This window comes from Cornus florida, unplaced genomic scaffold (genome assembly GCF_030987335.1).
Source record: "Cornus florida cultivar Cherokee Brave unplaced genomic scaffold, ASM3098733v1 CherokeeBrave_3.0.0_Hap2_Chr11, whole genome shotgun sequence".
Classification (NCBI taxonomy): domain Eukaryota; kingdom Viridiplantae; phylum Streptophyta; class Magnoliopsida; order Cornales; family Cornaceae; genus Cornus; species Cornus florida.
The window spans coordinates 128,622,469-128,644,508 of NW_026775581.1; the positions used below are offsets into that span (position 1 = coordinate 128,622,469).

At 34.6% G+C, this 22,040-nt stretch overlaps 1 protein-coding gene across 2 annotated transcripts in view; it reads left to right on the forward strand.

The window, feature by feature from the left end:
• Window positions 1-4,651: 4,651 nt before the first annotated feature.
• Window positions 4,652-22,040, forward strand: part of LOC132283407 (rac-like GTP-binding protein ARAC1) — a 34,228-nt gene continuing 16,839 nt past the window's right edge. The window contains exons 1-4 of one of the 2 annotated variants that reach the window (XM_059785346.1): window positions 4,652-5,708; window positions 6,062-6,250; window positions 6,453-6,676; window positions 7,765-8,983. In XM_059785346.1, the coding sequence (XP_059641329.1) occupies window positions 4,977-5,708; window positions 6,062-6,250; window positions 6,453-6,676; window positions 7,765-8,530 (1,911 nt within the window). In that variant the 5' untranslated portion in view covers window positions 4,652-4,976 and the 3' untranslated portion in view covers window positions 8,531-8,983. Of the gene's footprint in view, window positions 5,709-6,061; window positions 6,251-6,452; window positions 6,677-7,746; window positions 8,984-22,040 lie in introns of those variants that run through there. The other variant, XM_059785345.1, reaches the window with a different exon arrangement.

Here is a 22,040-nt window from a genome sequence, read left to right on the forward strand (position 1 = left end):
TCCCTGACACGGATAAGGATCACCTTTAATTGCACAGTAATCTATTTCCTCCATTTTTGTAAGTAAAATTACATCTCAACATGTTTGTAAGGTATATCTTAACATTTTCCTAATTAAAAGTACATCACAACATTTTCGTAAGGTGCATCTCAATATTTTCCTACTATCTCAATATTTTCCTACTATGCATTTCAAATATGGGTAACGTGGCCATTTCTGAATCACTCATTTCAAAATATAGTAAATGACACACTATTTTACTGGAGATAATTTTCAACCCCAAAACATTTCGTTTAATTTTATTAAATGAGATTTTTTATCATAATAATGTGGTCAAACGACTTAAAATCATAGGAAAAATAATGAAACCTAATCCACTGCATCTACTTTCCATCCAAATAATCTACCTGATAACGTGAGATTAAATGAGCCCATTAAGATGTTTTATTATAGGTGCCCTAACAATTATTATTATTATGAATATCATCCTTTAGATATATATATTATTTCACACAAAAATAACTTATCCTTTATTACACCGTTTGCAATTTCATCAATGACTCTTTACCATTCACAACTAGAGTAATTTTTGCAATTTCTACGTTCCCATTTGGACTCCAATCTTCTCATTTAAATTTTGTGGACAAATAAGTTTGTTTAATTTTAAATTAACAATGCAACACATCACATTAATAATACATGTTAGACAGAGAGTATGACACTTTCATACTAATTTATACCATTATTTCCTATTTTTATGATCCAGCTATATTTGGCCATTCGTGAATGAAAATAAAAAATAATAATAATAAAAATATTATAGGTATCAGATTCAATTTATGTAAGTGGCTGGTGGACTCACAATAATGATGTTATGGCGAAGCCAGAGGGCCCCCCAAAATTTTTGGAAATTTTTTTTCATAAATGGAAATCTTTTTTATTACATCTTAATTATTAATTAATTTACAAATTTTGCCTCAAAATCTATTAAAATTTTTAATTGGCCCCCCCAATATTTTTATATTGACGAGCTAATTTTGATATTAATTAATTTGTAGATTTTGTTCCTAAATTTAATTAAAAATTTCAATTGGCCCCCCAATCTTTTTCAAAACACATATATTGACCCAAAATAAAGAATGCGAAAATAAATTTAATTTGTCTCTTTGAAATTTAAATATTTTTCAACTTGCACTCTTTTTACTATACTTTTAAAAGCTCAAATATTATGAAACAAAAATTTTAGCTCATTATTATTATAGTCATTTTTTTTTTTGTAAATAATTATTATAACTGTTATCTCAACACATTATCATTTTATTTATATATACACGTACAATATCTATAATGTTAATTCAAAAGAGATAAAAAAGAATAAAATAATTAATGTTTCCTTATGTTTGGTCAGAATGCATGAAGCATTTTTTGTCAAACATTTTTGTAAAATGGTATTTATAAGAAAAATATCTAAAATTATATCGCAATCTTTATTGGCAAGTCCTAAGAATATTTGGAAAAAAAATAAACTAAGGTATTGTGAAACTCTCAATAATAATAATAATATCATCTATATAATTTTAGTTATTACTTTCTAAATAACAAATTTTATAACTTTTTGTATCTTTTTTAATAACTCAATAATAATCTTGTTAATTTTTTTTTAAAAATTAAGTTAAAATTCATTATATTGTTGAATTGTGGAATCTACTTAATTTTCTTCTTGCAAAAATTAGATTTTTGAAAAATTAAAACAATTGATAAAGGAAATTTGATTTTCTAACCATGCTTATTTCTTTACATTTCTTATCCATAATTTTCTTCTAACATCAAATTTATTTATTTATTTTTGTGTCCAAGTTGTATTTTTTCATTTTTGAATTTTCTCAAGATATATATATACTATGACCAGTATTTAAAAATAAATTATATTATAATTGATTTATAAGTGTTTTTAAAAAAAATTTGTTACATATATATATAGTTCAAATCTGGCCCTCCAACCTTAAATTCATGGCTCTGCCTAATACGACGGGACTCACACCCTTCACATGAATAAATTCGGTCATTGTTGAATGCAGTCCATATATCACTACTCAAAATATTACATAGAGAGTAATGATTCCATGCTCATGAACAAAAAAATAAAATAAAATAATTGCTATCACACACCAACTATAATGGTCACTAAACATTATACTTGGTGTAACAAATTTTTTTATTTATCAATAGGTAAAAATAATTTTTTGGTTTATAACTTGTGTATATATATATTCTTTGAATGCTACATTTAAATAGAATTGTGTCCAACAAAAAAAAATAAATAAATAAATAAATCTCAAACAGTACTCAAACACCGATGGCAAACACAAAAAATTTTCTCCTCTATTTGAAATTCTAGTCTGAATTTGATTTGCTTGGAACGTACTTAAATTGTAGATACAACAAACTAAAAGGTATCTATGATTTTCTGTGGCATTAATCAAGTTGAATATTTACAAATCTCTTATTACAAATTCTTGTTTCTTGATTTGAAATCAAAATCTAGGGTTTCTGATTATTTTTCTCTTGATGGTGACGACAACAGCAAGACAAAACAAAATTAAATAACAAAGAAAAAATAAATCAAATTCGAATTCGAATCTTTACTATTGTTATCAAAATAAATTGATTCAGATCTATTACATTACTTTTACTGAACTATAAACTATAGTAGTGTAAAAACTTGGTTTTTAACTAAACTGAAGCTTACAATACAAATTATTAAGTTAGATGTTCAATTCAAACTTAAGTGAACTTGACGTGCAAGTCGAACACAATTCAATTCTAGTTCGCCCACAATGACAAATAGATACACAATCAATTTTTTTTGCGATTTAAATAGAATTGTGTCCAACAAAATAATAATAATAATAATAATAATTTTCAATCAGTACTCAAACCTGGATGGGACAAACACAAACATTCTCTTTATCTAAAACTCTAACCTGAATTTGATTTGCTTGGAAGTATGTAGATTAATCAAATTAAAAAGTATCTATGATTTTCTATTCTGTGGATCAAATTAAACATTTGCAAATATAAAGTTTTTGATTAAAAGTGTTTCTTGATTTGATATCAAAATTTAGGATTTCTGATTATACCCACTTGGCAACAGCAAATTTGGAGCGAAATTTTGTAAAAGGAGTGATATTTACCCAAAAAGGAAAAAGAAAAGTTGATTGTGAACGTCAATCCCTCAAAATTAAAGTCCACAACATTTCGTTTAATTTTATTAAATGAGTTTTCCATCATAATATTGTGGTCAAACGCCTTAAAATGATATGAAAATTAATTAACCCTAATCCACTGTATCTACTTTCCATCCAAAAAATCGACCTGATAACATGAGATTAAATGAGCCCATTAACATGATTTATGATAGGTGACCTAACAATTTTATTATTATTATTATTATTATTATTTCTTCTGATAAATATCGTACTTTAAAAATATATATTCTTTTACACAAAAATAATTTATTCATTATTACCGATTCGCAATTTCGTCAAAATAATGACCCATTACCACTCACAACTCAAGTAATCTTTGCAATTTATAAGTTTGGAATTTCGATTGGGACTCCGATCTTTTCATTTCAATTTTGTGGACCACGTCAATAATACAACATGTTTTACGAAGAGTTATAACACTTGTAAAGTGTTATAAATTATAAATCAAAAAAAATATTTATTTATTGATGAAAAAATATTTATTTACACTAAATATGACACTTATTAAATATGATTTGGTAACATTATACTTGATGTGTGGGAGAATTTTTTTTACTTATTGATGAACATATTATTATACGATATGTATTAATCATAGTTGTACGCGATGTATAAGTCGCTAATTAATTTTTTCTTAAGTTTGATATGTAATATGTATTGGTTAGTTTACATTAATTTTGTTCAAATTCATTATATTGCGATTAATACCAATATTACAACCGTGACCCGATACTCCAAATTATGAATATAAATTTTTTTGTTGTAATTTTTCTTTTTTTTTTTACAAGTTGCATTCACGAATGTATTTTCAGCACTACGTTGTTTTGATTTTTATTTAAGTACCGACCCGAATGTGCATGGAAAGATTCTGGCTCTTTTTCTTGAAAGTTGAAACCATAAACCTTGGCCGCATCCATCAGTGTTTTTTTTTTTTGGTTTTTGTTTGTTTTTGGAAGGTGCTACCATCAGTTACCAAATTTTTTTAACACCTCAAGGTTGTCTTTCTCATTAATGTCTCACCTCTTCAATTTTTTTTTGAAATATTCCCAAATTAAGCCAGACGTGTCCGTTGGAATGTTCTTTTACCAAATTACCCTTCAAACAATCCGAATCAAGAGTTTTTTCTCCGTACATCTCTGGTGGCAGTATTGACCAAACAACTTTCGTCTTTTGGTTTTGAGTTCTTCAGCTTCCGCCTTTTAAAGAGTAAGACGTAAATTAAATACATGTTGCAAGGGTATTATTGTCATCCGAATTCAAATATAAAATTATGGCACTCTGCCCAACACATTTCCTCTGAACATCCCAAAACTGTTCTCTTCTGTTCTCTTCCTCCCCACTACTACACACATTTTAGAGAGAGAAAGAAAGAGAGAGATTGTTGTTTAAGATTAGGATCTGGGTAGTGTCCACCGAGAGATGAAGATTTACAGAAAAATTAAGGGGTATTGATAAAGTTTGTCTAAGAGATAAAGAGGATAACTTTACACCACTCTGACTGTTTCGTATCTGTTCCTCCATTGATGAAAGCTTACAAGCCCAAAGGAACACTCTTGTCAAAGTGAGTAAAACGAAACACCGAAACCTTTCTCTCTTTTTTTTCTTTTTTGCTTCTAAATCTGTAAAAAAGGAACACCCAGAAAAACCCATATCGAATTTGATTGAAAATCTAAAGAAAAAGAACAGAGTTTTAGAGAGAGGAAGTGTATGTGGTTTTTTAGAGAGAGAATAAAAATGGGTTGCTGTTATTCAAGAGTAGAGAGAGAAGAGATGGTGTCAAGATGCAAAGCTAGACAGAGGTACATGAAACAGTTTGTAAAGGCCAGACAAGCCTTCTCTGTATCACACAGTATGTATCTAAGGTCACTCCGAAGTACAGGCTCTGCTCTGCTTCAGTTCGCCACCGCCGAAACCACCCTCCACCACCAGTTCCACCACCTCCAACACCACCACCTCCCACCGCTCCCCCCTTCACCGCCGCCTCAACCCCCAACCCCACCGCCGCCACCTCCAATGAGCCCAACCTCCGACACCTGGACTACCTCAACCACCACCTCCACCGTCCTGCCGCCGCCGCCTCCCCCCCCTCCGCCGCCGTCAAGTTGGGATTTCTGGGACCCATTTGTGCCGTGTTCCTCTAGATCAGTTACAGAGGAGGAGTGGGAAATGACAACCATCGCGTCGGAGGTGGCCGTCAACAACACCGCCACCACCGTTGGGGCTGCGAAAAAGACGGCTCCGCCGTCTGTGATCAGTGGGTTTTCAAAGGACACCACAAATGAGCTTGCTATGGTGGTCTCTACTAAAAGTAAAGATCTAGATGAGATCATCAGAGAGCTTGATGAGTACTTTCTCAAGGCAGCTGATGCTGGAAGCCAACTCGCATCCGTATTAGAAGTTTCTTCTTCTAGATTTTCTGATCAAAGTTCATCAGGTAGTGTTATACACACATACACACATACACACATACATAATATATACACACATACACACATACATATCTGCATATATATCTGCCGTTGTCTGGTTCTATTTACACACAGAAATTATAATTTAATTACCAAATATAGACATAATGGAATTATATTGAATAATTAAGATGAAGTCACTGGCCAATTTTATTCCTTTACATTGATTGTGGTCAGACTGGTCAGTGACTAGCAGTTATTTTTACGTTTGGTAAGTAAATTGTAATTATTGTTACACAATTACAATATAAGTCTATATAGTCACATATACATACATAAATATACATTCATTGGTTGGTTGATTAATTTTATGGTTCAGCTAAGGTTTATGGCTATGGGAAGAATTTGAGTCCATTGTTATGGACGACATGGGGTTCGAGTCCGAAATCGAATGCGTTTGTGAGGATGACTGAGGAAATGGCAGGAGATAATATAAGTGGCATTAGTGGCAGTCACTGTTCTACAGTTGAGAGGCTCCATGCTTGGGAGAAGAAACTATACCTTGAGGTCAAGGTACTTTAATTAGTCCTAATTTTCACTTTTTCTACAGAGTTCTTTCTCTAAATACTATTATGGTGTTACTGTGTTGTGAACCAAGAGCATTTATTTTGGATCCCAAAACACATAACATTCAAAGATTGGACATTTAATATTCCTAAGTTAAAATGTTATATATTCATCAACTAATGTTTTGTGTGTGTGTGTGTGGTTTTAGAATGCTGAGACATTGAAGATGGAGCATGAAAAGAGGGCAGCTCAGCTAAGGAAGCTAGAACTGAAGAGGGCTGATTATGTGAAGACAGAGAAAACTAAGAAAGAGGTTGAGAAATTGGAATCAAGAATGGTGGTTGCTTCGCAGGGCATTGAGACCACCTCTGCTGAAATCATCAAATTGAGGGAATCAGAGCTCTACCCACAACTTGTTGAGCTTGTAAACGGGTACTACTACTACTTTTCTTCTCACTCTTGGGCATCTATATATGTACTTTGGTTCTTATCTTATATATTGAACATGGTCAACTTTAATATTTTGGCTCAGATGGACAGTAGTACAGAACAGAAATTTGCTTTTTGACTACTTTTACTATTTTGTTTCGTTCGATCACGTCTTTTGTTTGCTTTTGTACTGGAATTTTCCTTTTTTCTTTTTGCAAGTTTGTGTTGAAATGCCCTTTGACTCAAAGTGGATTAACAATCTGATGAGCGACTAGGATTAACCAAGTGGGTCTCTCCTTATTCCTTAACATCAGGAACTCTGTTATTAATTGAGCAACTTTCTATTGAACCGTCTGCTCAAGGGAGACAAACATCCTATTCTGTCGGTAGACTTGGTACCGGTTTTGTCGGGGCTCATGGAATAAAACTGTCAACTAGCTTACTGATTAGTTTTCCATGAAATTCAAACACAATTCTCATTGCCCCCCCGCTACATTTAAGTAAAAATCTCCAATGTGGTGACGCAATGTCATTTGACTGACGCATTATTTCATTCACATGAATCACACACACTGTACAAACCAATTATTTCTTACAATTTCTGTACATGCCCATTCATTGACATGGCTCATTCACTCACTATGTCTCTATTTTCTCTTCAATCAGGGGGGAGAGAGAGAGAGAAATCGTGTTTGCATGGCAAGATTTAAATAGTATGTGACTATGTGAGCAAAATGACATGGTGTCACTGTTCCATTGAATTTTACTCATATCGGAGTCTAAGAGAGCTTAATTACTTCGCTTACTTGATGAATTTAGTTAGGGAGCATATGGAAGTTCAAACTTTGTTACAAGATGGTAATAATAGTCTTTGTAAAAGGAGTGAATTATTGAAGTGTTTCCTTGTTATTTTTCTCCCATTTTTCCGTTGAAGTAAAACACTTGTTCAATTAAAATGTACACAAATTGGCCGCATCATTGAGTTTTAATTACTATGAAATTTTCAGAAATTAAACTGTACAGATTGATATGCAATTATCTTATTTCTGTTTCCGTTTGTCTTTTGTGTATAGATTGATGTGCATGTGGAGAGGCATGTACGAGTGCCACCAGGTCCAAACACACATAGTTCAGCAGCTCAAGTATCTCAACATCATTCCATCTATTCAACCCACATCTGAAATTCACCGCCAATCAACTCTCCAATTAGAGCTCGAAGTCCAGCAATGGCACCACTCCTTCTGCAACCTAGTGAAGTCCCAGCGAGACTACATCCAATCCCTCACAGGCTGGCTCCGGCTTAGCCTCTTCCAATTCAGCACCAACCCACTACACAAAACCAGACAAGACTCTGCAATTTACTCCCTTTGTGAAGAATGGAACCTTGCAGTTGACCGTCTTCCAGATAAAGTGGCATCAGACGGGATCAAGGGCTTCTTAACAGCAATCCACGCCATTGTAGTTCAACAGGCCGAAGAGCAAAAGCAGAAAAAGAAGTCGGAATCAGCATTTAAAGAGCTCGAGAAGAGGTTGGTTGAACTCAGATCGCTGGAATCCAAGTATGGCCCATATTTAGTGTCTGAAGCCTCGAGCAGTACTAGAAGGAAGGACCCGATTCAGGAGAAGCAAGCCAAGGTCGATATTTTGAAGGCAAAGGCAGAGGACGAGAAGGCTAAGCATGAAAATCTAGTGAGTGTAACGAGGGCAATGACACTGAACAACCTACAGATGGGGATGCCGAATGTCTTTCAAGCTGTGACCGGATTTGCCAGCGTGTGCATGAATGCATATGGATTGGTATATAACCAGGCCAAAGGTACTGATGAGATGCACGAAATGAAGAGGATATTGCCGTAGAAAATACAATTCGCGATATAGTCCATGTAGAATTTTCCAAATCCTAGTGTTTGGGTAGAGGAGATGGTAATTCTATAGAGGCATAGGTCCCTTTGTAAGTAGTCCTATGGATGCTGTTAAGGTTTTAGTTCAGTTGGTCTGTGCTGATACCAAAGAGGTTGGGATTTGAAAACTAGCTAGGAGGTTTTGGTTTCGGTATATATACTTGTTTTGTGGTGACTTGTGAAACGTTTTCAGTACTTTGAATTTTTTTTTTTTTTTTTTTTTTTTTTTTTTTTTTTTTTGAGAAGTTTACGTGGAAGTGTCTTTTTGTGCAGTTCACTTTATGAATTTTGTTGCAGAACTTTGTCTTTTATGACCTAAATTTTTTTCTGATTGAATCATCTAAACAATGTTAATCAACTTTAGTTTATAACAAACATATCAAAAGAAAAAAAAAAAGGGTTATGTAAAGGTATTCTCACAAATTCGAAATATTAGTACTGCAGATTTATTCACCCTCTACACTGAGTCTTCCTCTTTCCTGAAATTCTTACCAACTTCAAAGCCATTCAGGGGCGGAGGGAGGGATGGGCCTGGGGTGGTCATGGCCCCCCAATTTTTTTTTTTATAATTTCTATTAGTGGTGTATATTTATACTTATTAAAGGTAATTTAGTATAGAAAAATTTAAATTGGCCCTTCAAAATTTCATGTAACTTCTATTAATAGTGTATATTAATAATTATTAATGATAATTTTAATTTATTATAGAAAAATTAAAATTGACCCACCAAATTTTTAAAAAAAATACTTATTTTTGTTACTTATTTATGGTTATTAAAGATGGTTTGCAAAAGAAAATGCTTAAGTTCCTAAAAATCTAACAAAACCTTTTTCTTTTTTCTTTTTTTTCTTTTTCGGATGGTTATTAAAGATGGTTTGTTGCTCTTCAAAATGTTCCAACAACTATCAAACTTAAATTTGGTGTTATTTTGATGAGCGAACAACTCTTTGGCTCCTATCATCTAAAAAAATAAAAATCAATAATTATTAGAAGACAAATCTTTAAAATATCTACCAATTAAATTTAATATAATAAATAACTTACCTTGTACTCATTGTCTTGCCCACTGGGATAACTCCTTTCGATCTGGGCCATGCATCCAGAAATTTTGATAATCATTTGTTGCATGAAAGACCAACGATTCAAACAGGCATTATGATTTCTTTTAGGTGTACCAGCACCACTAACGTGTTACTCAAAACTTTCATGAATTCGGATCCAAAACGCTGTCTTTTGTTGGTCTGAACCGATGACCGCATCAGTGCTAATGGCCATCCACACATAACATAAAGCTTCATCTTCAACCGTAGACCAATTAGGAGGCTGAATAGCCCTTTGCTTTCTGGGAGGCTGGGAGTTACTGGATTGTGGCACTTTAGTAGGAATATTGGAAACTTGAGAAGGTTGATGAGACGGAAATTGAGATTCTTCTCCAACAAATAAGAAGGGATCAAATTTATCATTTGATTGGTTGAATTGAGAGTTGTAGTTGTAATATGGTGGTGTCAGATCCATAGAATTAAACTTGAGTAAAAAATATAACTAAAAGATTGAGAAAATGACTTAATGGTTGTACTTGTAGGTTGAAGACTAGAGAAGATAGGTTGGATATGAGGTGAATAATAGTATGGGTTGATGTATTTATAGAGGAAAAATGAAAGTTTTTTTTTAAAAAATAAATATATATTTTTTAATAAAAAAATTAAAAAAATATGTTTTTGTGCTAATATAGCCGTTAAGGCACTGTTTGTGTCAGCCAAACAGTGCCTTAACGGCTCTTTGGTTCAATTATTTAAAAAAAAAAAAAAAAAAAAAAAAAAAGACCAAAAGAAGACAAAAATCTATTTTATTGCTTTTTTTTTCCAGGCAAACATGCCCTTAGGAATAATGTTATGGGCTAAAGCACTATTCTGGGCCAGAATAAAAAAAATTAAAACAAAACTAAGGCGGGCCCGCATGGGTCGCGGTTTTCAGCGACCCATTGGGTAGGGCCGAATTTTTAGCGATGCTATTGGAGGAGTCCAATAGTGAAAACCAGCCCAAAATTTCTAAATTATGGGCCATTGGAGCTGCTCTAAAACCATTTTTTTTTTTTACCCCCTACTAATATCAATCTAACAAAATAAGCAAAACCCATAATTTGTACAACTCCCTCAACTAAAAACAGAGATCCTAACCAGAGACACAAATGTAACGACACACTCTACCACATGGTATGATATTGTCCACCTTGGACTTGAGCCCGCACGGTTTTGCTCTTAAACTTTACCTCAAAAGGCCTCATACTAATTGAAGTAAACACCACCGCATATAAGCACTTCACCTTTCCCTTACCTAAGCGATGTAGGATTGTGCACCTGTAGCTCGCCCAGTGTGGTAGCCTGTCAATGTCTCGCACTCGTCCACAAGGTCATCACAATCCACCCCCCCTTGTAGGCCCGATGTCCCCACCGGCACACTTTCGGCTTAATCAGGCTCTGATACCATTTATAACGACCCACTCCACCACATGGTATGATATTTTTCGCTTTGAGTCCGAGCCCGCACAGTTTTGCTATTGGGTTTTACCCCAAAAAGCCTCATACCTGTAACGACCCGAAAAGATACCAAAATAATAATAAAAATCTATAAAAATTTCGGTATGACCTTCGCAGAAAATGTCCTTCAACAACCTGTTGAAATACAAAAATAAATGCAATGGCCTCACTAGGCCTTAAATCTAACTTATCATGTCCCAACGCACAATTCAGATATTATACTACATTTCCAAAATAGTTACATACATATAAAAGTCCCGTTCCTCCATCTCATCCAAACAAGGGACACATCCGTTACTTCAAGTTACAATCCATAATTGTAGCTAAAATTTTAAAATCCATAGCTTACAACATTATATTAACTAAACTAAAGTTTCACAAAATATTTAAGATTACATTTACAAAATATATATTAAAGTTCTAATACAAAAGATAGCAAAAAATAGTAAAATAAAATAGATCTCCAAGCTAATCTAAACCAGTGGTGGATCGTCGTCCGCCACCTCTTTTCCGTGTCCTGAAAAATGTTTAAAAAAATGGGGTGAGCATAAGCTCAGTAGGAAGTGTCAAGACACACTTCTTATATCCCCGTGAATCCCACACAAAGAATGGATAAAAAGGGACGGGGTCATACCACGGGGAAAACACAATCTCAATCACAACGACAAGCATAGTATAAATAACATCCAATCACAAATTTCCCACATGTACCATTAAGTGCAATGTCATGCCTATGCCACTCCCCGTTTCCGAAATAATTCCGTTTCAACAACCAAACCGTTAATGTAATCCGACCCAAGGCACCTCCAAGGCGTCACGAAAGGAAGGTTGGTTAACTATCCACGACCACAAGGTACCTCCAAGGCGTCGCATCCGACCTCGTTAACTCAACTAAATTCCTTTCTAGACTACACTAACATCACGGACCACTAGGCGCCTCCTAGACATCTGGTTTTCGCAACACTTTTAGAAAATATTTTTCCCAAAACAATTTTATTTGTTCTAACAAATATTTTTCCCCCTTTCTCTTTCCCAATGGATGCATGAATGTTTCATGCTTTAAATCATCTATTTAACTATATGTTTTCACACATTTCCATTTACATCATTATCACAATTTAATGAAAATTTCTAAACATTCATTTCCTTTATTTATTTATTTATAACCATAGCACCCATTTTTTTCTTCAAGACAATAAATAAATAAATAAATAGTCATGGAACATACAACACATCAAACACTAAGCATGCTCTTTTACCGTAATGAAAATAGACATGCATATGAACTCAAATAACACATGGAACACAATTATCATTGTAATTTCATATAACTACAACAATAACAAGCTAAGTAATTAAAATTTAGCATGCTTAGGATCAAATTTAAGGGGAAAAATTCATCAAAGGCCAAGAAATTGTAGATTAGAACACCCCTACCTCAAATTGATGAAAACCCCCAATTTGAGCCCAAGAACCCTAGAATTTCGAACTCCCTAGAGTGCACCAAAACTGAAATTGTTGATACTCACACGTAGATCTCGTCATGCTCTTCGATTTGCCGCAAACGGCACCCAAAAATTCCAAGTATGGAAGGAGGAATCAAGGCTTAAAATTGTAAAAAAAAAGAAAAAAAAAAAGAAAAAAGAAAAAAAAAAATGAAGAGCAAGCTACTGGAGTGAGTCGGACGAGAGAGTGAGATACGCAGAGAGAGTCAAAGGCCATTAGGCCCTTTTTGTTGTTTAACATAATGGCGGGGCCCACTACTTTTATTTCTTTTTCTTTTATACTTATTTATTTTTTTAATATCATAAATATATATATATATATATATATATATATATAAACATTACAATACCAATTGGAGTTAATACCACCACATATAAGCACTTCACATTTCCCTTACCCAGGCAATGTAGGATTGTGCACCCGTAACTTGCCCAGTGTGGTAGCCTGTCAATGTCTCGCACCCGCCCACGGGACATGTAATGTTATGATTTATTATATATATTATATATGTGTGTGTGTGTGTGTGTGTGTGTGTGTGTGTGTGTGTGTGTGTATTAAATTGGGAAATTTTGTGGTGGAGGGACCCACCACCACTATCTTTTGGATTTTTGACCAAGAGACTATCATTTCTTAGCCTCTCATTCTTTCTATCTCCCGGCCCTTTCTCTGTTCTTTCTTTTTTCTTTTTCTTTTCTTTGCTAAACTTCAAAATTTGATTACTTCCGCATCTCTTGGAGTTTTTGGGAGCCGTTTGCGGCAAAACGGAGAGCACGGTGAGATCAACATGTGAGTACAAACAATTTCATCTTTTGGCCTCCCTAGGATTTCAAATTTGAGACGTATTTTGAGGGTTTTTCTACAAATTTGAGGCAGGGGTGTTCTAATGCATAAATTCTTGTATTTTTATGAGTTTCTAGCTTAAAGTGATGCCTAGCATGTTTAATTACTGTTAATTCTTGCAAAGAATTGTTTTAAATGATAAGTATGGAATGTATGTGACTATATGTTAATTGTTTTAAGGTGATTTAGTATGCTTACATGTTTATATGAAATTGAATCTATATTTTAAATGCTAGTTATGCAGAGTCAATATTAAATGAGAGCTCCATCATGTAGTTTATAAATTTGCCTTGTATAGTATGTGTGAAAGTTATATGGTTGGGTTGATAAATTGAAACCCAAGCATTCATGCATTCATTGGGAAAGAGAAAGGGGGAAAAATATTTTTAGAACAAACGAAATTGTTTTGGGGAAAATATTTTCTAAAAGTGTTGCGAAAATCGGACGCTTAGGAGGCGCCTAGTGGTCCGTGATGTTGGTGTAGTATAGAAGGGAATGTAATTAAGTTAACTAGGCCAGATGCGACGCCTTGGAGGTACCTTGTGGTCGTGGATAGTTAATTAACTTTCCTTTCGTGACGCCTTGGAGGTGCCTTGGATCGGATTACACAAATAGTTTGGTTGTTAAAACAGAATTGTTTCGAAAATGGAGAGCGACAATTGCATAACATTGCACTTCATAACATTGTGGGAAATTTGTGATTGATTGACATGTGCTACATACTTGTTGTTATGGTTGAGAATATGTATTTTCCATGGTATGACTCCGTTCTTTTTCCCCATTCTTTGTGTAAAATTCACCGGAATATAAGAAGTGTGTCTTAGAGCTTATACTCACCCCATTATTTTTAATATTTTTCAAGATACGAAAAAAAGGTGGTGGACGACGATCCACCACAAATTTGACAAGATTGGTGATCTATTTTATTTTGCTATATTTTGTATTAGAACTCTAATATTTTGTGAATGTAATCTTAACTATTTTGTGAAACTTTAGCTTAATTAGTATAATATTGTAAGTTATGGACTTTTAAATTTTAGCTACATTTTATGGACTGTAACTTGATGTAACTAAAGCGTGTTCCTTGTTTGGATGATATGGAGGAACGCTATTTTTTTTATATGTATGTAAATACTTTGGGAATGTGATATAATATCTGTATTGTGCGTTGGGACATGATAGATTAGTTTTAAGACCAAGTGAGACCATTGTATTTTTATGTATTTCAACAGGTTGTAGAGGGACTTTTTCTACGGAGGTCATGTTGAAATTTTATATATTTTAATATTATTATTTTGGTATTTTTTTGGATCATTACAAATTTGGTATCAGAGCAATGGTTCGAATACTATTAGGACGACGGGTAGAGGCCTACCTAGAATTACATCGAAAGTTGAGTTATTTGTTTACTTACTTAATTGCTTACGTGATTGCATGCTTATATGCTTATGTGTCAATGTGTTTAATTATTTGAAAGGCATGCTTAATTGTTTAACTACTTATATGATTACGTGCTAAGTGCTTAGTGTTGTTGTATATTATTAGCATAATCATGTTTATCATTACTTGGGTATTCTGGGAATATAGAAGGTGTTTATATGTTTCCATTCTTGTCAAGTCATTCATGTGAGGACTCAGTTTTCGGACATGTTTTAGTGTCATCATTTTTGATCCATTTCTTTTTTTCTTATAGTGTCATGCCACTACGAAGGGACCTGGGGAAAGTTCTAGCTCCAATTCCGTAGAAAGGGATCAGGAACAAGTTGAAGAAGATATCTTGTTGCGTGATTTGGTCCCACCAAGAGGGGGACAGGCGAGGGGGACCTTTGATCTACCTCTTCAGATAAGTGAGGAACAGTTGAAGTTGGTCGTTCAGACAACTCTTTTCTATGCATTTTGGCTAACAGAAGTGTCATCGTCACAGGTCGTGCTACCACCGACACCACCACCACCACCACCTTCAAAGATAAATGAGTCAGATGATACTCTTTACCACATTGCAAAGTTTGTGAAATTGATGCCAACTCTGTTTGAGGGCGGTCCTGATCTGTTTGTTGCAGATAGTTTCATGGATAGAATAGAAAAGCATCTCAACACCATGAATTTGATGACGGACAAGTTAAAGATCACTTTGGCAACTTATAACTTTGTAGGGGATGCTGAGATTTGGTGGAAGACCATTTCTCACACCCACAATCTAGACATAATGACCTATGATACTTTCAAGAAGTTGTACTATGAGAAGTACTTTCCGGCACCTAAACGGAGAGAACTAAATAAAGAGTTTGATGGGTTGAAGCAAGGAAGTATGACTGTCACAGAGTACGAGAATAAGTTTACATCACTCTTGAGGTTTGCACCGGGGATTGCCAATGATGAGGAAGGGAAAATAGAAAAGTTTGTTGATGGCCTCAATCTTACTATCAGGTCAATTGTAACTGCCTCAGAACCGACAGAGTATGCAAAAGCAGTGCGAAAAGCCTTTGTGGTTGAGGAAGAGAATAAAGACAGCAAGGCTATCAGGGAGTCCTACAAGCACAATAGGGGTATGAGTGCTTTCTCCGAGGGACAATCAAGTAAGAAGCAGAGGCATGAACAGTCAGGGTTCAGGGGACAACAGTTAGCCAGATCCGCACCCACAGCCTCAGTGTCCATGGGGTCTTCTAAATCGAATGTTACTTGTTTCAGATGGGGGCAGCTGGGACATTACAAGTCCAATGCACTCAGACTCAGGTAGCTTAAGTAGTTTTATTTCAAGTGTGGGCAGTCAGGGTATCACAAGTCCCAGTGTACTCAGATTCAAGTGGCGTCTGGTAGGTGTTTTGGGTGTAGCCAGCAGGGCCATAGGGTGAAAGATTGTCCACAGCGGGGCAGCGGTTCAGGCAAAGGTTGAGGTTCACAACAGAGGCAGACGCAGTCCACCATAGTTCAGTCAGGATTTCAACCACCATCACCACCTCAGCCAGTTATGACAGCGCAGAGTTCTCGATCAGGTAGAGGAGCTTCTTCGAGTGCACACACTCAGCAGTCTGGTTATCAGACAGGTGGTCCTCGGGGGCAGAAGACTCAGGGTCATGTGTTTGCACTCACTCCAGTCGAGTCACCATCCAGTCCTTTAGTGGTCAGGGGTATGTTTCTTGTGTCCCATTCTTGGGCTCAAGTGTTGTTTGATTCTGGTGCTTCTTATTCTTTTATCGCTTTATCATTTGTGCGGGCATTGGGGTTAGAGGTTAGTCAGTTAGACAGACCAATTTATGTTGACACGCCTATTGGAGATTCAGTCACTCTTACTAGAGTTTGTCGGGGTTGTTCCATTACCATTGCCGGACGGGTATTGGAGTTCGATCTCATCCTTCTTAAAATGATAAGGTTTGACGTCATTCTTGGGATGGACTGGTTGTCGTCCTTCAGGGCTGTTATCAACTGTTTCAGGGGTAGAGTGTCAGTGTGTACCCCAGATGGGGATTGCTTCTGTTTTGTGGGGGATCGGTGTGATTCTCTCATTCCTTCATTTTATGTTGTTAGAGGTCGGGATCGACAAGGGTTCTTCTTGGCTAGCCTTTTCACCAATGATGATGTTGAGTTTTGTGAGGTTGATTATCCGGTGGTTGTACGCGATTTTCTGGATGTGTTTCCAGAGGACTTGACTGAGTTGCCTCCACACTGAGAAGTGGAGTTTGTTATTGATTTGATGCCTGGTGCCGCGCCAATCTCTATGGCACTGTATCGTATAACACCGATTGAATTAGAAGAATTGAAGAAACAACTTGATGATTTTAGAGTGAAAGGCTTTATCCGACCGAGTGTGTCACCGTAGGGTGCACTGGTCTTGTTCGCTAAAAAGAAAGATGGTTTTTTGAGGTTGTGCATTAATTACCAGAAGTTGAATCATGCCACCATAAAGAAAAAGTATCATTTGCTAAGGATGGAAGAATTGTTTGATCAGTTGAGGGGATCCAATTGTTTTGATCTAAATAAGACACGGTTCATTAGATTCATAAATGCCGCTGATGCTTTAGTCAGACCAAAAGGCATGGCAAGAAACTCATAATGTCCATATCGCGTACGAAAAATGGTCTTTGGAATATTTTCTCTAACTCGTAACTGATAATAGCCTGACCCAAGAGAAGCATAAGGTCCATTTGAGTATAGTATTGCAAATATTACGAGAGCATTGCTTGTATGCCAAATATGAGAAGTGTGAATTTTGGCTACGAGAAAAGAAAAAAAAAAAAAAATAGCATTCAAAAATATTTTTATTGACCAATCAGAATTATCTCCCAGAATCTATAATTGCGGTGTTTCCAGTGGCGGACGGGTGAGTAACGCGTAAGAACCTGCCTTTGAGAGGGGAACAACAGTTGGAAACGGCTGCTTGAGGTGAAATTTTTGGGACATGTTGTCTCGGAATATGGAGTGTCAGTTGATCCATCGAAAATTGAAGCAATTTTCAACTAGGAGTAACCTAAGAATGTTTTTGAGATCAGGAGTTTCCTTGGCCTAATGGGATATTATCGTCTGTTTGTGAAGGACTTTCCCGTTTAGCAGCTCCTATAACCAGATTGACCCAAAAAGGGATCAAATTTGCATGTAACGAAGCCTATGAGTCTTCCTTTCCGGAGTTGAAGATAAGGTTGACTAAAGCTCCAGTGTTGGTGATACCCGAGCGTGGCTTGGGTTATGTGATCTATTGTGACACCTCATGTAATATCCCTAGTTTTCAAAAGGATAGAATTGGAAATTTACTAGTTTTCAAAAGGATAGAATTGAAAATTTAATTTTTATTTTTTTTTCATTGAGTAATTGATTTAGTTATGTGTTTGATTAATTGTGGTTGCTTAATTGATTTAATTAATATTTGTGTGTATTTAATTTACATGTTAAGTGATTTTTATTTTTTTTTCATTGAGTAATCGATTTAGTTATGTGTTTGATTAATTGTGGTTGCTTAATTGATTTAATTAATATTTGTGTGTATTTAATTTACATGTTAATTGAGATTGTTTTATTTATTTATTTTAATTGGATTAATTTTGTGATAGTTGATTTAGTTTGTTCTCAACGTGACTGTTATATAGCTTTTCATTGGGTTTATAATTTTCATAGGCAGCCGTCATTGATTTGTAACCTAGGTTTACATATGGGCCGGGTTATATATGGATTAGGGTTTAATGTCTAAACCTATATATATGTATATTACAGTGGATTAGGGTTTAAAACAATACAAAACAAAACGTAGGTTTTCTGTAGAACAAAGATACAGTGAGGTATTGAGAGACACAGAGGAAGATAAAGAGAGCAGGTCTAGGTTTTGGTCTGGATTAAGTTTAAACCAAAAAGGGGGAAGGAGAGGTGTTTTTAGGTTGAACCAAGGCACTGGAGGAGCAGACTTGCAGTTTAGGAACCAAACATATTACAGAGACGGTGAATTAGAATTTCAAATTTGAAATTCAAAGGCAAGTTCTGTTCTATTCTCTCCCGTTAATTCGTGTTCTGTGCATGCTTAGGAAGACTCCAGGGATTAAACTAATGCTTAAACAATCTGTTATGCATTTTTAAACTGATAATTAACTTCGTTGCATGGAACTGTTATACCAAAATTCTTTGGGTTTCTGTTAGTTGGTTTCTGTGATACCCCCTAATTTCGGAACACGGGTTGATCAAGTCCGCGCACAAAATCAGGGGATATCAAACCAATTAAAGTATTTAAACAAGCACGGATTACAAAATGAAATAAAGAATAAAATAAAACGCTGAAGAAATCCAATTAATAGTAAATCCATTAATAACTTCCAAATGGTTACAACTCGGGAATCCCGTAACTCAAGGACCCCTTAACCAAAAGTTACTATTTAGAATTTCAACCAATTAAGTACTAATATCAACTGAAACAAAACTAATATCCTACTTTTAAGTAAATAGAAGGAATGAATAAGTCCTCCAGCTGCGGATCCTCAACCTTGAGACTTGACCTTTTACAACCTGAAAAATAAATCGCGGGTTAAACCCTACGAGCAAGTTCTCTCTACCAAGCCTCTGAAAACCAATAAACAGATCATCTTTACCAAAACCATCCCTAATTAAGCTTTAACTTTAATATACGATGCTACAAATATATATAAATACTTATATATATAGTGCAAGAATCCTACTAGTTAATAGGGTATTAAATTGTCAAAACCACTCACCAATAATTAATTATTAGTCATACCTAGACCAAGCCCCCCCTTTTATAATTTTCTCATAAAGTAAACCCCACTCACCTTAATTCCATCCTAAACAGTAATTTAGTCATCTACACATATAGCAATTTAAATATGCACCGGCAAATCAACCATACCATTTATAAATATATTTATTTATATACTAGCAATTCAACCATGCTTCCTTCAATATATTTACTTTTACAATTAATTAGCAATTCAACCATGCTTCCCATATATGAAATTTATTCATAACCAATAAGGCAGTATATCAAAGCCTTTGGCAACTCATCCATGCCTACAATTCAACCATGTATTAATTTTAAACTTAACTCTAGGTATAATTATACATAGACTTCACATGCATATAATAAGCATGTCCTTAATTTAATAACCGTGTATCTATTACGATTTTAAATCAACCATACCATACACGAATCAAGTCATACCAAACAAGATTTATAATATTTAATAATCTTAAATAATATATATATACACATATATTTTGTAATATATATATATGTGTGTATCATACATTCCATACCAATCGTTGACTATTTAAAATCATATCTACATATATATACACATATATACACCTCCTTTCATTGCAAAAATATTTAATTAATTATATTTATACCACTAAATGCTACTAGGTATCTTAGTAACACTCCGAGGCTCTCAAAATATCAAGAACACACCCTCTAATGATTAATTTTAACCCTAACAAGCTTAAGATAAATACTGGAACTTCACCGGAGTCTCAAGCAACTTTCCAGGACCTCACACGAATCCCCACGCGCCTTCACGCGCCGCCACATAGCCCTAGACTACTCCCACGCGCCTCCACGCGCTTCCCCTTACCGGCAGGCGCGTCCACGCGCCTGCACGCGCCCTCACGCGCCTGAGCCACTCTCGGCGCGTGTTGGCAGCTCCTAATTGGTTGTTGTTTGGTGCTCTTGGTAAGCCGCGATGCACTGGATCCTCTCCCTTAATCAACTACATCTAACCATTGATGCCGCATGTGTATCAACTTACAATGGACCGCATCACACCAGATCAATCCAACTAAATAAAATTAATCCTATGGCCTAGATCAACGAGTGCACCCTTTTCCTACGTACGCGACCACACTGGATAAAAATCCTATTGATGCGCAAATACTAGCCGCCTCCAGTGTGTTTGTTAAACAATTTAACATATATATATATATATATATATATATATATATATATATATAACAATTTCTAAATTAACATTAAAAATATAAATTAATTTCAGAAATTGTTCAGAAAATCTCAGAAAAATCCCAAAAGCTCTATTTATTATTTTGGGTATAAATGAACATATACAATTAAATTAAAATCCATTTAATTTAATTAATCGTGCTACACAAGGTTAACGCAAAATATAAAAATTTTAGAAAAATAAAATTTAATTAACCTAACCTCACCTACAAGATCTAAATTATCAGAACAATGCATACATATATTCACATGTTTAATTCTATAATTTTGTAAAGAATAAATATGCTCCTCCAATCTGAATAATAATTTAATTTAATAAAATAAAATTATAATTTCGATAATCAAGGTGATAAGTTTATGAATTCTAAGAGGAGAAGTAGAGAAGAACTCGCCTTTTCTTTTCCAAATCCGGTCTCCTCTTACGTTCTTTGATCCGGCCTCCTCTTCGTTAGCCCTTCTTCTTCTCTCTCTAATTCTCTTATTTTTCTAACGTGGAAAAACTCCTAACCCTAGAGTCTTATGTGTCTATTTATATACATACAAAAACTAAATCCTTTTCCCATTAGGATTATCATATAAAATAAATAATATTTATCCTTTAAATAATATATGTACATACATATATTTTACTATAAACATATATATATTACCTTCCATATATAAATCCTTTTCCCATTAGGATTATCATATAAAATAAATAATATTTATCCTTTAAGTAATATATATACATACATATATTTTACTATAAACATATATATATTACCTTCCATATATAACCATTAGTTAAATAAATTATATATACCTATGTATATCAATATATAATTATATTGACATATATACCCCTCCACATGATTTAATAATGAATTAATATACACATGTAATTATATAGGTATAATTATGCAAAGATAATTATTAAATATCCTCACAACCACGGGCCTTTACCAATTAACCCAACAAGGCTTCCTTCAAGCCCAATACCACATCCGTTGGTCCAACTTCCTTTAATCCCAATACAAATAACTTAAATACCTAAAATAATGAAATTAAATAAAGTTACACCAACATAAAATCACGCAAATCAAATAAACAATTCACTAACTAGCATTCCACAAATCAAACACCGTATAAATTTAAC